This window comes from Coptis chinensis, chromosome 1 (genome assembly GCF_015680905.1).
Source record: "Coptis chinensis isolate HL-2020 chromosome 1, ASM1568090v1, whole genome shotgun sequence".
In the NCBI taxonomy this organism is placed as follows: domain Eukaryota; kingdom Viridiplantae; phylum Streptophyta; class Magnoliopsida; order Ranunculales; family Ranunculaceae; genus Coptis; species Coptis chinensis.
Genome location: NC_141456.1, coordinates 62,608,670 through 62,620,062, shown reverse-complemented (window position 1 = coordinate 62,620,062; position 11,393 = coordinate 62,608,670). Strand labels below are relative to the sequence as shown.

Below are 11,393 nucleotides of genomic sequence, written 5' to 3'. Positions count from 1 at the left end.
AAGAAATTGGGCTTTGGGCTCGATTTTCCGGCCCAAAACATGGCTCCTCAGCCCATGCACGAAAATGTGGATCTGGTCTCCTCCTTTAAAAAAAGAAAGACTTAGCTCTTAAATCATACTTAGTTAGGTTAGAAGGTAGCCATTAGAGAATAGTTTTTTAGATCTAGATCTAGTTTTTTTACATTCAATTAGTTAGTTTAGAATCATATTTAGTTTTTAGAATAAAGGATTAGTTCTTCATTTCAATTTAGATTATTGATTTAATTCTTAGTTATATTTAGTTGTTTTAAATTCATTTTGAATCATTGTTCTTATTGTTCATTAGATTAATAAGTAGTTGTTATTCATTCAATCATGTCTTGTTCTTATTGTTCTATTAGATTTATAAAGTTAATTTCTTATTCAAATTATTACTCTCACCATTGTTCTTTGTGTTTGTTCAATTGAATTTGTTTAAGTCTTGAGAGTTAAGAGTGGAACGAATCCTTACTCCTTGTATTGCATGATTATGTTTTGAGAGTAAGAAGAATTGATTTAAACATAAAAATGGTAATATTACATATTAGTGTTGTTGACATTAATATTAGTGTTTTACTGTTTTTATGGGTTATCATTAAGCAGATAGATATACTAAACAAAGCCTTCAATCTGAGCCAAGGGTTTGTCCTAGTGCAAAGAAGGTGATGGGCTGGTCGCTGGTCAGTCGTCTTTGGGGTGAGGAAGTGGGCGTGCAGGCAATCATGTCCATGCTCCAGCCACTTTTGACCAGCTTCCTCCAGTTGCTTCCCAAAGTTGTTTTCAACTCAAAGTGAGACCTAAAATTATAAACAAAATGGATCAATAATATTCAACAGTAAAAAAACTTGAAAATAAGAAAAACAAGTTGAGAAATTTTAGGAAAAGAGAGACATACTCCCCTTTTAATTCACTCTTCTTCTCATATTAGTAGATCTATGACAGCAGCGCCATTTGATAAGAATAGATAGTAGGGTATTGGGGTTTTGAAGTTGTTCATCTTAGATCTAATGTGAGAAAGATGGTGATGGAGAAAACCCCACTTTTTCTTGATTTCTCTTTTGTTTTTGGTATGGTTTTTTATGTATGATGATGTTGAGAACTAGTTATTATGGTTTTGATGATGAAAACATGAAAATAAGAGTTGTTTTAGTATGAAAAACATGAAGATTAGATAAGAGAAAGGTAGCTTGGTTAGCAAGTTATACTCATTTGATTGATTCAAATGAGTATAACCAACTTTGGTTGGGTGAATGAATGATTAAGAAGATGTTTTGAAGAACTATTGTTATGAAAAGTTAAATTAAACACAATGAATAGAAGAAAACCAACTAGATTCAACAAAGTTTCAAGTTTTAGAGTAATGAAAATGGAAAACAATGAATTAAAAGTAAATAAAAACAATTAACTAAATTCTTATCTCCTACTCCTACTAGAGTCTAGCTATTAGTTAACTAGCTCCCTTATTTTGTAGGCATCTCTACACTTAATTATATATGTGTAGAAATATACAAGTTTGCCCTCATCTAATCTTATCCAACAAGCAACCTAATCTAGAAGCTTCTTATGCCTTCTTTGAGTGGATAGGGTCAAGCCTTTTGGGCCCAAGCCCATGCCTTTGGGAATTTGATCATTTGGTCTTTTGAGACTTTTGTGCTTAATCATTGTCTTGCAAAGGGTTTAGTCATTGGTTTTTGAAGCCTTTGAGTGTTTCTTGAGTTTTTGAGTTTTTGGACCTTTAAGTTGACTTTGACTGATTTTTTTGCACTTTTTTTCAGTTGTCCCATAAGGTCCTTTTTAAGCTCCTTTTGTCCCTAGATCTCGTCTTTTGAGGTATTTAGTCAAGAATAAAGTTGTATCCTGAAAAAACGATAAGAACATGAGTTTTTTACATTATTGATCATATAATTTGACTAAATTGAAACATTATAAGAAGATAAAAACGCATATTTGGAGACTAATCACCCATTTTATTTGTGAGCCAATAAAACAACAAACTCATATTTTAGAAAATTTCCAACAGGTACTTACAATTGATTATTCCTATTAAACTGTCAGTACAAGAAGCAACAATGTTTGGAGTAACACAAGATGTCTAGCAGCGACATTTTCCTTATTCTGCAGGCTCAAAAAGGAATGGAAGTGATTGTACAAGCTTCTAAAGCAGGACAAACTTTGCTAGCAGTAGTCGGTCATGGTATGTACTTATTTGTTTGTCTTTGTGGTATGAAACAACTAAGTATCACATGAAGCATACTGGGTCAAGTGGTAAAGAAGACTGGGGCAGTAGCCTGCAGCTAATGTATCTGTTTATGATGTTTCTATACTTACCTTTATTTTTGTGTTTTTGTACATGTGAAATCAACTTTGTAATTTTTTTATCTTAATGAAAACATAGTTCACTGAACTCTTACAGAACAGCATGATCAGGCTCCGTGCTCTATAAATCTGTATTGTTAATTCGCACATGATGTTAGTGTTTGCATATATCTATACAGCTTTTTTACATGTACCCGTAAATCAACCAGCCGAAAAAAATGTTTATCTTTGAACGATAAACTCTGTTTTACTCTTCCTTATGCTCCCCTAGCCAGATAACCAGATAGAGTACAGGTTTATAGGATTGTTTGTTTCTTTAGAATCTGAAAAAAGAAGGTTATACTTATCTGTAAATGCAAGCACGGAATATAAAGGCTATACTTAAGAAGTTTAAGAACTCTGTTTTTCTTATTATGGAAAAAACCATTTGCTGATAATTTTAGCTGATCCCTTTAGATGGTGGGAAGCTTTTCTAATTCATTGTAACAAAACTGCTATGAAATTGCATGCATCGCCACAAGACAACTAGCTAGAAAACCAAATTATCCAGGATGAAGATGCCAGCAAATGGTTTCCTTATTACATGGATGGTGCTGAAATTTTCCTGACTCTTGCTACGCAATTGTCTGTGGGTCTTGTATGGGGCAAATACATCAACCGACACTTTGGGTTGAGCCTTTCAAGCCTGCACGTAGAAGAATACAGTTAATACTTAATACTCATTTAACATAGAAATTCAGAAAACAACATAACAATAACAACATTTCAGTGTTTTGTTTCGTTTTTACTTCTGATGATTTATTCAGTACAACATTTATCAGTATATTTTTTTTTCAGACATTTATTTATTGCAAAACCGTAGAATTGTTCTTATTTCATCGGTCAAAAAAAAATACAAATCAACAACTCTTCCTCGAGTTCAGTTCGTTCTGGGAAACTCCGAAACTTACCTCAGACATCAATGAACATATATGAGGTGTTTTGTTTTGTGGATTGGCGAGATATAGTTAGAGTGGCAGTAAAAGCAGTAGAGCATACCGATAGTTGAGGAGAAAATGATGCATGAAAATAGCAATCTCTAGCTTAGCTAGATCATTTCCAGGGCACAACCTGCTTCCAGCTCCAAATGGAAGGTAACTTCCTGCTTTTGGTGTATATCCCTGAACACATTTTATAGGTTACGTGGTTAACATTCTTGTAGATACATATATAATCTAGTTGTACGACCATGTAAGCTTAAATTAAAACTCCGTGATATGACTTACATCCCATCTAGATGGATCAAATTTTTTTGGATCTGGGTAAACCTCAGGATCCTTGTGAACATTCCTGAGCCAAACCTGAACCTTCCAGCCCTTGGGTATGACATAACCTGTTAAAATCAAGACCGCCCCATTTCTAAATCTCATTGAAATGGAATTGCACACTTTTAAAACAAGAAAAAGGAGATATGAAAGAACGTTAACTAACCATTCATATTGACATCTTTTTTTGCCTCACGGAATACCACCAATGAGAAACTAATAAAGCGCATTGTTTCATCAATCACCTTCACAATTTGAGCTACCATTGTTAGTGTAACATTTTAAAGAATAATGAACACTATAGAGTGCTATGGTGGAATACCTAGGTAACTGACATATACCTTGTTAAGATAATCCATCTGTCTAATTTCCTTGAGCGTCAATCCTTTCTGCGTTGATGGCCTGTTCTTTACAATCTCCTCAGCCTCAGCCTAAAACATGTAGAAGCCAATTAGGATCGGAAGAAACATCTGCAAACCTGTAGATGGCTAGAACTCATGAAGCTAACTTGGTCCAATCATTGGCGTCACCAAACCAAGTTACTAGCTCGTGAATTAGAATGCCCATTAATAATAATTGTTGAAGATTTGAAACTTTTTCTTAGAAAGAAAAAGGGGATATTCTTATATTAGTTGGTTGGAATCTAGCATTACCTTGGCCTTTTGGAACATATCAGGATGTTCATGCAAGAGAACAGTAGCCCACATTGTTATATGACCAGAGGATTCATGACCCGCGTTCAAGTACATGACAAGGGTATCAATAATCTCCTCATCATCCAACTGTCTACCATCCACGTCTTTGACATCCAGTAAATTATCTAGCATGTCTTTCTTTGCTGGAAGACCATCTCTTGCTCGTACCGTTTTTCTATCATTCACAACAGACTGAAAGATTTCTACCAGCCTTTTTCGAGACTGAGAACCAAAGAAGGTAATCTCAGAGCCAAGGGAAAAAGAAGGGGGACAAAGGCACTATAACTGAACACACATAAATATAAGTATCAAGTACCACGAGCTCACCTGGCGTGCTCTATAATAAGCGAACCCAGGTAGGTTGATTGCCATGGCTCTTACTCCATAGTTTAATGTTGTATACACCTCTTCTAGAGCCTCCATTACGGACTCCCCTCCCTTGCTGATAAAGATGTGCATAATTATCCTGAACGTAAGCTTCCTTAGCTGAGTTAAGAACTCAATTTCCCCCATGTTAGACCATTTCTCCAATGTGGATACTACATTGTCTTCGATGAACTCAAGATATACGGACAAAGCTTCGTGACCATTGACAGGAGCCGCCGTTAGCCTGCGAAGCCACTTGTGGTCTTCATATGAGAGACCTACAAATGACTTCCTTCCAATCAGTTCCACAGTAGACTGTGGCCAACCAGGTTTGAACTTTTCGTCGTCCATAAGGACTTGCTTGCATGTTTCAGGTATTGTAACCATGATAGTTGGGTTTCCAAACATGAAGGCCTTGTACATTCCAGTCCTGCCAAATCTGCATTGTTTTTGTACAAATAATATCAGAAAGGAGAATAAGATGCATGTCGTTACGAGGATTCGACGCCATTTCTATTGGGGGGGGGGGCGGCTCTTGTTTTTAGTAGAATTCACACTAGATTACTGTACAAGGATGTGAAATTCCATCAAAACTGATGGATGGAAATTTTTTGCAATTTTTTCTCAATGCCTTCATAAGGCAATTTGGAAACACGCAAATAGTCAAGTAGACCTTGCACAACATTGTCCAACAGAACTAATCCGTAGTCTGCTTGGAATAGTTCTAAATTTTTTTTTTGTAATTTGTACTTGTAATTTGTAATGATTGGGCTTACAATGGAGATAAGGTTGTAAGCAATAATAGTAAAAGTAAAACAAATGTAGTATACTTGCATACAAAATTACAAAGTTACTGATTGGGCTAGAGTTAGTTAGATTCCAACGGGTTAGATTGGGAAGGCCTAACCCCAAGCCCCAACATAATCCAATCTCACTGGACAGTTAAAATTAAACCTTGGGAGTAGCCCCTGGGGCTTGGCCTGCAGTTCTAACTGGTAGAGAAACAGAAGTGATAAATGTATTGGTCTTTGCAAAATTGCAGGTGTGGAAGAGGCAAATGTATTGGTCTTTGCAAAATTGCAGGTGTGGAAGAGGCAAATGTATTGGTCTTTGCAAAATTGCAGGTGTGGAAGAGGCATCATTAGGCCATACCCGGAAGTGAAATAAAATTTTAATTGAGTTTTCCTAATACAAAAGTGAAAGTGAACTTGTGAATTGGGGTTAGGCAATCGGCCTGTAAGGCCTTAAGATACGGTCGTATAGTAAGCTATACAAGGCCTGTTCATAACTTTGTTTAAGAGATCTGAGTGGGTGCCAATTGTCGTGGTATACTGGTATGTTTGTATGATCATACTATATATATCCTCATAAAAGATAAAGTTTCAATACTAGATTACTAGCTTCATTCTCAAGCTACTTAGCTCTATGGCACTTTTTGTTTTTCCGTATAAAATAACTTATCATGTATTGAATCCAAACAAAATATGTGTTCTTTGGCATATAGTGAAGTAGATGATATCAATCTACATAAAATTAAGAGTTTACTAGTATTACCCCCACTAGATGAGCCAATTATGATTTCTTTCTTGCTAGAGAAAATTAGGGTCTTCCCCCAACACACAGCATATCCAAGTCAATTTTAGTTGACCGTTATCTTTCAAGTAGGGTCTCCCCCAACACAGCATATCCAAGTCAACTTTAGTTGACCGTTATCTTTCAAGTCAAGCTAAGCAAAATGATACTACTACTCTCACCACTTTTAAAATGAACTTGGCAAAAAAATCAGGAATTGTGAGGGTGGTGTTATTTTGCTTAGAAAGATAACAGTCAACTAAATTTGATTTGGATGTGCTATGTATTTGGGGAAAACCCTAATTTCCCATATAACAGGAAGGAATTCTAATTGGCTCATCTAGTGGGGATAATACTAGTAAACTAAAATTAAACCAGGCAACTCCGAATAACGAAAATAAAGTGCAAAATGTAAAAGAAGCGAGAATGCTAGCAGGCGAGTGACATGAGTAAACAACATTTTTTCTTTGAAATTTATCCAACTTTAAACCCCAAGACAAAAGTGTAAGATATATACTAAGATAATATTTGCAACTCGTATTTGCATTGCCTGCTGCCATAGTGCCATTCGCCAATTCTTATCTTTTCCCTATAAGGAAAACTCCCCAAACAATAGTGTTATTTCCATTAATTGGATTTTTCGCTTTTCAATTTTGCCCTCGCTCAAAATTTCTATTTACAATGCTATAATCTGATTTTATTTGTAATTTATTATATTTGATAAGGATGAATGTGTAAATGCAATATTCAACTCTAACTAGAGTGGTCAACAATTGCGGCGGTTGGGCTGAAATTCGATGGGCTTTTGAGTGGGCTTCGGTTGTAATTTTTTTAAAATCAATCTTACCATATGGACCGGGCTTTTGTTGGGTTTGCTTTCGTGGCTTGGTTAATTGGACAACTCTCAATTTCACGCTCATAGAGCGTGCCCAAAATGTTTCACTCATGGAGTGTGCCCAAAATGCTAATAGAAGATAAAGAAAATGGTGAGAAGCCCACGTAGAAAAGCAGGATATATCCAATTGTGAAGAGGACAACTCATGTAGTCCATCAGTCCATGTGATCTTGGGACTCAAATTCTAAATTCTAGTTGGGTCTCGCGATTCTCATCACATCTCATTGGAGGTCGCGTAGCCTATCTGGGAAATGGGAACACACAATGGCATGATCATTGAGGACATGGCGACACGCTGCATGCTTTGAGACTTGAGAAAACTGAAAATTCAGAATCCAGGGCCAGGGTCTGTCACTCTGTCCGCCGGACAGGGGACTCATGTCTACATTTTAAGACAGCAATAAAAAGAAATGTTTTTCTACGTGGTAAGCATCATTAGTCAATACATCAGTTGATGATTGTCCTCCTATTACTTTAATTTTGACCAACCCACCCTGTGCAAGATGTCAATTCACTATAATTAAAATTACGCAAATATAGACAAACATTTTCTATGCTCTGAAGTCCAATTGCAAATCCAAAAAATAGAAACAACAAATACAGATTAAGCCATGATAATACTTGGCAATGCGAAAGCAAAGCCGTGAGTGCATATCACTTTTTAGACTAAAAACAGAGGAAACTGGTATCATTTCACATTTTAGTCGCCATTTTGCTTCAACCAAATTTCAACCAGATTTAAACCATAAAACTAGCTTAATTGCCTATTTAAAATTTCAAAAGCCAAAAACTAATTGACCTTATTAAGAAAAACAAAAAACATTAAAAATTTAATAAGAAAGAAATGCCACTGAAAATGACAAGAACCGTCCATTCTCTTTCATTCTCTCTTATAGCTTGAAAGCAACACTCGTAAGATTCCCAAAGTAAACATATCCTTTGGTTTTCTCAAATACCAGATGTCCAAATTTTGCAAACAAAGCTGTTTTCATGAGTTCTATACAGAAAGAAAGAGAGGGAGAGAAACAGACTAACCTCTTGACAAAGCCATTGATGAAGGATTCAGGATCATTAGACTTGAAAGCTCTAAGAAAAGACCACATATTTCCAATCAAAGGCCACCCTAGATCACCTGGAGGGAGAGAAAGCCTTGTTTCGCCTAACTTTCTTTCATAATACCACTCATTTGCTCTCTTGAGCAATCCCAACACAACAACAAAACCACCTAACAAAGCAGTAAACACCACCACCCAAGAGTTAATTCCCTCCCCTGTATTCTCCATTAGAGCAACTATGTTTAGTGAACAACACACACCACTAGCATTTGGTGTTTTATAGACAAAAGAAGTACTAGTAGTTGTCAAAATTTCCTACATGGTGCAAATAAAGAAAATAGGAGAAAAATAGTAAAATTGATATTTAGTGAAAACAAGGTAACAACATTAATTTTTCGACGAATAGCTTTCCTATTATGGGCCTAATGAAGAGGTCTAGGATAGAGTTTGCCGGCCAGGCATCCGGCTTTGTCCTGATCTTAACTATTTATTATTCTTTGATTCTTTCTCAATGTAAACGAAACCCCAACATTCGCAAATTGCAACAACAATGCAACATTCAAGACAGGTGTCACCATTCAGTGGAATCTGATTAGGATGTTAGTGGTGACTGGTTACAGAAAAGCTAGCTCATGTTGTGGTCTAGTTCTAAAGGATCCTGCTTCCTGCTCCCTCGTGCATCAACCATTGTCTTGAGGAAGCTGTGTTAATAATTGGATGATGAGTACTTCCTGTTATACCACAGTATTTGTTGATTTGGCTGAACTTGTCCAATTAATTGGAAACCCAATTTATAAGCATTTCATTTGGTCAATTTTGTCATGATCCCTAGTAAGTCTCCATTTGATCGAATCTTACAATTTGTGGCTAATTAAGCATGCAAGATCAACTTACCTGATCTTGCTCATATAATCAATCATTTCCAACATTTAATTTCACATTAATAGCCACATTATTGGCATATCCACCAGCAGCGCTAGTGAGCATTATAGACCGCATATCGATCCACAAGAAAGATTGCCATTTTAAAACAGAAAAAAAATAAAAAATAAAATAAAAATAATGGGAATCATATTTATTAAGAATTTCTTTTAGAACTTTTTTTTACTAAAACAGAAACAATATGCATAAATTATCCGATAATAACATCTTAAAGTCTGAGCATCCTAACTCAAAACCCGCCAGCTTGCATCAAGTAAGTGTGCTGCTGTGACTGTTGGCCTGTTGGGTATAACCGTATAACTACCTTAATGTTGGCTTTGCCTGTGTCCAGGTTCGAGTCCGGTTGGCTTCATTTACTTTTTTGATACAAAAAGGCAGTGAGTGGAGAGTTCTAATAATCTATATAACATTACGCAAGGCATTAAGTTTACACTCCTGATGTAGGACTATTAATCTGAACAATGTAATAGTCTAGTTGCTCATTAAAATTAATTAGTTTCTAGTTAGTAGAAATCCAAATGAAAATGTTACTGAATAGACAACGGAATAAATAACCTGCTTCCGTCTGCTAGGTGAATAGGTGATGCTTAGGATGTTTGACCCTTTGACGTGAGCTCCACTTTCAACTCTGAAGGACCTTTCGAAAACTATATCCCTAGTGCTCCATAAAGTGACTGCACACATGATGTCTCAGTGCTAAACTTGATCTGTTTCTGGTGTGTAGATACTGCTCAATTATGCATATCCTCAATAATTATGGCTTTGAAAAAATACTATCTTGTCCACTGTAATAATAAGGGAAAGGTTTCTGATTTATCTTTTGTTGTTTGTGCCCTTATTTATTAGGGTAATTGCTTCATTCGGCCATGATAAATACACATTGTTCTCCAACCGGCCACGATTTTTAATTTTGACCAATTCAACGGGTTTTTTACCCTTTTGTCTTTCCTTACAACACTCTCTTTCCTCCTACCACTCTCTCTCCTCTTGTACTTCTGATGTGACATGCACAGTAATATTTATCCGTTAGATTCTCTTAGTGATACGTACTACCGATTAATAACCGTTGGATTTCAACCCATCAAAAATGAAAACGGACTTTAGCTATTAGGGAATCAGAAACCAGCAACTTATGGATCTACTATCAGCAATTTTTGGTTGTTTTTGTTGTACAGACATAAAACAACGTTGACCTCGATTTTTGTGCCAAACTATAAAAGTTTTTACAAACATGCAAAGCTCCCAGCTTTTTTACTTCATCTTCTTGATTATCATTTCCTTCGTGATTTTGGTAAGGTTTTTCATGGAGGACAAGAACACAAATCTTGATAATGGATTTTTATAAGGTTCATCTTCTTGATTATCCTCTCCTTCTACGGTTCTCATTGTTTATTGATATGTTTTGAACTTTAGTTTGCTATATTCAGTGTTGGTTTGTTTCTAGGTCGTCTTGGGTTTGATTTTACGTAGTAGTGTGTAGAGTTTTTTAAGGTTTCCATAGTTGTGCTTACTATTTCCATGTTGATTTTGTTCTTATTGCATAGAGTGAAGAAGTATGTAATAGGTGAGGTGAAATTGAGAGTGTTTGATATGTATATTTCTTTAGAAGGATTCATGTATCTTGTGGAAGGTTTGTCCAAGCGCATGAAATTGACTTTTTGTGTGATGTACTTGATGAACAAGTCCTTTTCTAGATCGATGAAAAAATTGACTACTTGAATATGATTCAAAAGCAGAAGAAGACAACTGTGCAGTTATTATGGTGAGCTTGGATTACCTTTTCAGTCACGGTTCCGCCAGGTTTTAGCAATGAAAACTGTGTGGATGCCACCATTAGCTACACTTACATGTACCATCAACAACTTGGGTTTCTTTGGAAATCCCACTTCCACTTCACATATCACCTTATAGAGTTTTGGAAGTATGTTTCACTGTATAGGTTTGGGCATGAATCGATGTAATGATATTTTGTGGTTTGTGAAACGGCTGGTTCATTGTGCTTGAGTGTCAGCACAGTAACTGTTAATGTTCATATGTTTTGTTTGTGATTATATCAAGGGTACCCTTATATCAGTGTTGTTGTTTATAAGGAGATAATGAGAAAGAAATTTGTATGGAAACTCAATAAGAAAATATGTATTTAGCATTCACAAAACTGGGCTGGACGGGCCATTCTAAATGGAGGTAACCGGCAACGTATTATGTATGATACATCAGCAACTAAAGCCAT

General features: G+C 35.9%; 1 protein-coding gene across 1 annotated transcript; it reads right to left on the bottom strand.

Annotated features, from left to right (window-relative positions):
• Positions 1–2,723: 2,723 nt before the first annotated feature.
• LOC147524884 (ent-kaurenoic acid oxidase 1-like) lies at positions 2,724–8,839 on the bottom strand. The gene is made up of 8 exons (XM_086604575.1): positions 8,202–8,839; positions 4,661–5,138; positions 4,292–4,555; positions 3,980–4,069; positions 3,805–3,883; positions 3,600–3,706; positions 3,373–3,494; positions 2,724–3,019 (listed from the first exon to the last, which is right to left on the bottom strand). The coding sequence occupies exons 1-8, from the start codon at positions 8,447–8,449 to the stop codon at positions 2,914–2,916; spliced, it is 1,494 nt and encodes a 497-aa protein (XP_086460701.1). The 5' UTR covers positions 8,450–8,839; the 3' UTR covers positions 2,724–2,913.
• Between the last annotated feature and the right edge of the window lie 2,554 nt (positions 8,840–11,393).